Genomic DNA, 6,000 nt, shown 5'->3' on the forward strand with positions numbered 1-6,000 from the left:
CTGCTGGTTTGCTTTGCTAATGTCCATAAACAATATATAGTTCTTTAGTGCAGTGACCCATAACACAATCAACTTGGTATTTGTCTGAATGAATAAGAATTTATTATTTTGAAGTCAATTTGTTTTTGAGAACAACCAATCAGAAATCAAAATGCTATAATCATACCAGTACAAAAAGGATTCTATATGGCTTACTGCTATTAGGTATCAGAACCTCCATTTAAAGTGTTGGTCAGATACTGGCTCACATTTTCTAAGGTGGAGTATAAAATGAAGTAGCCAACTGTTTGTTGTATCAACTGTTGTATCCTTCTATATTCTATTAATAATGCTCCTTTAAGCTGGGTCTACATGGACAGGTTTTATGCACTTTTACAAGCATTTTAAAGCTTGCCTTTAAACCGCTGGAAAACATCTATACAGCGGTTTTACCTCAATTATGTTTTCAAGCACTTATAAACGCAGGAAAACATCCCCATTGAAATCAATGGATGCGTTTACCCGCGTTAACCCCTCATTTTAATTTTTCAAACGTTGCAAGGAGCATTATCTATAACACTCAAAAACGTGCCTCAAGGAAACACCCGGTGTAGATTAGCCCTTTGGAATGCATGGGAATTTCAAACATGGGCTATTAAAGTTTCAGGTTAAATTCTGGGGAAACTGTCGTGTAGACTAAGCCTTTCTTACATCTTCACTAATTGCATGCAGGGAGGTGAGGGCTATCACTGTTCCCTCTTTTCATTGGTTAATGGACAACTTAGAATAGTCACGTCTTCTCTTTTTTTTCAAGTGGCATGTTTTGCAGGTACAGGCGGGTATACAGGATACAATATGATGTGTGCACCAGGGAGATCTGTGAAGGAGCTGCAAGAGGTAGACCAAGTGAGTAGAAAGGTCTCCTGGGCTTATACCTTTCGGCTACCCTAATATTCTGGGACACATAACATAGTATGTGCATTGTACTGTATGTGGCACTATTTTTACATGTTTTTGTATGAACATTCACTATAATTTAAAGGAAAATTACCATTTTAGTTTTTGTTAATGCAGTCTTTGCCACATATGCCATATGCCATATGACATATGCCACATAAGAAAAAATGTGAATGCATATCTGCAATAGTGTATTTGTTTTTTTTTGGCAGTTTTTATTAAGGTTTGCAGGTGCTGCAAGAAGACTAGAGAGTGAAGAAGAGAGATCTCTGTGTCTGGGCTGAGCTTCACTAACAGGAGGTCCCCAGTCGTTATAGTTTTTCCCACCTTTTCCGACGCTTTTCCCAAGTATATCAGAGCATTTTAACAGCTAAAGATGGAAGGGGGTTACTTTTCTGTATATTTTTGGCTCCCACCCCCCATGCCTCCTCTATGACTTGTATCAGCTCTCTTTTACCTGGCCCTATATTGCAGATGCAATCTCTGAGCAATCTTTTATCCCAGCACCCCCATACAATAAATATATGAAGTGTTGGCCTGATGGCTTTTTTAGATAAAGCTGCAGAGAAATAATTGAAATGGTAAAACTATTCATCATATCCCAATTTGCTGGTAAAAACATTAAAGAAGTTTCTTTCCATAAGGGAAGAATCACATCACTTCCCTTTGACTTTTAATTAAGCTTTCACAAAATATTGCCAACAGGCTGACTTTTTATGACCGAAAAAACTAAAGACTCGTCAAATTGCGTTATGCCTACTTGCAATTTTTCTTTTTGCATGCACAGCTCCTCAGTGTGCAGTCTTGGCACAGTTGTGTGTTGGGGTGAAATAGTGGCACATGTATTACCTCATCTCAGCCACAGATGATCTTGAAAGACAACAGTGACAAGGGATATTGTGGCTGTTGCAGAGGTTTGGCAAAGTTAGCCATAATGTGCAACTTTGCTGTGCATACTTGCACATTTTGGCAAAACTCTGGGTGGCAGAAACACTTTCACTTTAAACTAGCAATGCATTATGCAGTTTATTTGGTTTTATCCCACTTGTAGGCACGTTTTCCAGAATGTCATTAAAAAATGAGAAACTTATTTTTTCTGTTGGTAACTGTGTTATGATTGCAATTTGATAAGATGTTATCGATCATTGGTCAGATATAATATCAGACAATTGCATTGCACATTGAACCCTTGTAGTCGATCATAAAGTTATATCTCAGGATAGTAGCATCAATTGTAAAACCAATTGAAAATAGCTTTGAAAAAAATTCCATATCATTATGCACGGTTTTTCAAAGCTTGGGTTTTTAATGGAGTTCCAAGATTCAGATTTGCAGTTATGCATACACATTTATTTTGGGGTATTTTACAGGGATTGCATGAAATAGAAAAGTTTAAGTGACATATTAGTAGACACATGTCATAATATAGCAATATGTCTTGTAAAATATAAGGTTATGAGAGGTTCTTCCTACAGCTATGCCTCACATAGTGTTTCATGTTGGAAAGATGGAAAGTCAGACTTATCCTTTAGAAATTTTAACATTTATAGAAAATAAATCCTTGTTATATAATAAAGGATATTTAACAGTCATTAATGGCCTACTTAAAGCTCTTCCAGCAGACTCTGGCATTTTTATAGTCATGCACCACAATTAGGAGATATTAGTCCTGATTTATTAAAGCTCCCCGAGGTTGGAGAAGATACACGTTTATCAGTGAACCTTGATGATCCAGCAAACCTGAAATAGATTTCTTAAGGGTCATTTGCTATTTGTTGGCAAATGTTTTTAGTCCTGGATCAGATCCATTCCAGGTTTGCTGGATCACCCAGCGTTACCAATGAAAGTGTATGTTTTCCAGTTTTGTAGAGCTTTAATAAATCAGGCTATTATTATTACAGTTGTAATAAATAATTTATTTAAAAGGCTAGATAGTAATGCTAATCAATATTTTCATTGCTCTTGCAGAGACCAAAGTTCCCAGTAAACCTTGAAGATGAGGAGCAGTAAGTAGCTTAATTGTTTGATTGACATTCATGTTTCAAATACTGATTTCTGTATTGATCCCGGCAACAGCAAACAAAAGGAAAAGCTGGAATCTGATCGGCTATGATAAGAAACACTGACACTTTTATTCACTGCCTTTGCTTACTATTTAGACAGTTATTATTATTAATATTATTATTAAACATATAATGCCACACAGGAGGAGGAGAGAATCCTGCTCAATGCCAAGAGACATTCATCTATTTTGTTTCTAGTGGTGTCAGAGGAATTTGCAGGGCATCTTACATCACTTGCCATTGCTCTGCCCTTCAACCTAAAACATGAGTCCTGAGCACATACACAAAGGTGTGGTGCTCCTAAAAATGCAGGTGAAGTAATAAGAGGGGACGTTGTGTTATGAGAAGGAGAGCAGTGACAGCATGCAGATATGTCTATCCTGTTCTTGATTCTACCTGACAATGCTTCTTGTAGAATCTCTGCAGTAGCAGAGCAAGGTAAACAAGTCCCTATTCCTATTCCTTTCTTAGTTCAACAGTGCTGTCATCAGATGTGTGAATGAAATGCCTGGAAAGTCTTTTGGTCGGTCATTTTTTCACATGGCCACTGGCTGCATCACACACACACACATATATATATTAAGGCAAAGCTGATGGGATTACATTCGTGCCTCCAGATTACTGTGAACTATTATGAACTACTACGATGCACTGAACAGTAAGCAGCCAGCATTTGTAGGAATGCCGGCTGCTCATTGATTTGAGGAAAGAAGGCAGTGATAGCTATAATAAAAAGAGGCAGGCTTGGAAAAATAGCTGCATTTAATTTCTATACAATATGTGCCCAGCGATCATGCTTAACATCTCATTTTTGGGGTTCACACAGACACCAAATAGTGACGTTTTGAGTAGGTTCTAACCTAACCCTATGCTATTGTTTCACCTTGGTGAAAATGCCTTTCTATCATTTGTTAATGCAATTTAAAAGGAAGAACATGTGCTTTGTAAGAGAGGAGACAACAGGCTGAAACTAGAGATATTAGGAAAATAGGAAATTTTAGCTCTAACTCTCCGAGGATCAGGGCTGTCAGTCAGCACAATGCTAATAATGAATTACGGAGATCCATCTATTCAGACCTAGGCATAGATGACGTGCTGGTAAAAACTCTTACTGCCTGGGAGAAGAAAAGCCTTTATTATATTTATAGCTTGATGGGGCAGCAAACCATTTAAGAAAACTGGTTTCTGTTAAGCTGGTTGGTTCCATACAACTATCAGCGTTCAACCCAGATTTTTTTTTAAACTGGGTGGCATCCCCTGTATCCAACTAATTACCGTATTTTTTGCCGTATAAGACGCACTTTTTCTTCCCCAAAACTTGGGGGGAAAAGTTAGTGCGTCCTATACGACAAATGTGTTATAAAATAATTAAAATAATATACTCACCCGATACCCGATCCTGCGTGTGTCTCTGGCTGCAGCGTGTCTCTCTTCTCTCCTCTACCAGCATCGTGTCTTCTCCTGTCTGTAAAGCAGAGCGAAAGAAGCCGGCACAGCGCCACCTGCTGTTCCCTGTCCTAACTGCTGTACAGTGGAAAAAAAGCACAGAGTGATCAGAAGGGAATTTTGAATGACACAGAGTGATCAGAAGGGAATTTTGAATGACACAGAGTGACCAGAAAGGGAATTTGAATGGCACATGAGTGATCAGAAGGGGAATCCCGGTATGAATGGCACATGAGTGATCAGAAGGGGAATAATCTTTCAGAATCTTTTTTTTCTAGATTTTCCTCCTTTAAAATTGGGTGCGTCTTATATTCCGGAGCGTCTTATACGGCGAAAAATACGGTAGTAACCACCCAAAAACTCCCAGGTGGTTGCTGAAAAGTGGCGGGTGGTGCGCCCAGCTAAAAGGGGCTGGGGAGAACACTGCCTACTGTTCCCAGAAGTACAGGCATTGTGTTTTTCTGGCTGCCAGCAGGTTGTTTGATGTCCATAGTATGGCCTTAGGTGTGCTTTTTAAATCTTTTTTCTTGATAGTGATTTGAACTTTTTCAATAATATGATTACATTCTTTTACAGATAAAGAAGCATTTGCTGCTATGTGGGGGAAGGATTTAAATGTCACACATCCCCATGGGAGACACTGCTGAGCTTGTTTCTCCCCCCTACCCAACCTTATGGGACTCTGAAACTTCTGGCTTTGTGCAAGGCACAGCTAGCACTGGCCCTGTGACTCTGCCCCCAGTGACCTGGAGAGATACCTTCTCAGAAGTGGGTAGGAATCCTTTCTCTCCCCAGCCAAAGATCTGTAAAACCATCAGTACTTTTCACTACAAGCCTGGAGGCAACTGTTCTGTTTCATCTGTCAGACAGGCAGAGTACAGGGTTGCTGACTCTGCTACCCATCTGGAAGGAATCATTCAGAGCATTCACAGTTCACCATCAGGAGCTCATCACACAATCAGCAGATACCAGAAAATGACTCTCCGGAGATCAGAACAGAGCTGGCACCACATCTCAGTATGTAGCACAAGGTTCTCTCCAGCCTTGACTGTATAGAGAGCGGCAATCTGGTGCTGGTTATCTGAACTGGGAAAGCGGCTTAATATAAAAGACCACAAATCATATTTCTGCTGCTCTACATTATCTTCACATCTCATGTAAAGCCTGAAATGGTGAAACTGTTCATTTGTTTTTGTAACTTAGAGATCGATAGGAAACATGAAGAAAAAAAAACTTGACAACATATCAAGAAGCTCATTTTGCAACTTCTCATTATAGTTTTTTTAGAGACTCCAAAGCCTTTTGTGTAAGTGGGGTTGCGCCATTAAAGGAAGGAAAACAAGGCTCATCCTTGGCTTCTGATTCCATTGCACAAAGTAGCAGCAACAAGTTTGGTGCAGACAATGCTATACAGCAGCCATTGGGGTGGAACCTCCAGGTGAGGTGATGACAATATCTGAATCTGCGCCAAAGATGATTGGGCTGTAACGGTGTGTTAAGTTTCGCCTTCGGGCTAGGCGCTTTGGGTTTTATAATAAAACATTTTATAAAAGAA

The 6,000-nt window shown here is 39.4% G+C and overlaps 1 protein-coding gene across 1 annotated transcript in view; it reads left to right on the plus strand.

The window, feature by feature from the left end:
- SNED1 (sushi, nidogen and EGF like domains 1) overlaps window positions 1-6,000 on the plus strand; it is a 57,921-nt gene extending 51,921 nt beyond the window's left edge. Inside the window, exons 39-41 of the mRNA XM_072410118.1 lie at window positions 794-885; window positions 2,905-2,942; window positions 5,022-6,000. Of these exons, the coding sequence (XP_072266219.1) occupies window positions 794-885; window positions 2,905-2,930 (118 nt within the window). The 3' untranslated portion in view covers window positions 2,931-2,942; window positions 5,022-6,000. The remainder of the gene's footprint in view (window positions 1-793; window positions 886-2,904; window positions 2,943-5,021) is intronic.

Source organism: Pyxicephalus adspersus, chromosome 4, assembly GCF_032062135.1.
Source record: "Pyxicephalus adspersus chromosome 4, UCB_Pads_2.0, whole genome shotgun sequence".
Taxonomy (NCBI): Eukaryota; Metazoa; Chordata; class Amphibia; order Anura; family Pyxicephalidae; genus Pyxicephalus; species Pyxicephalus adspersus.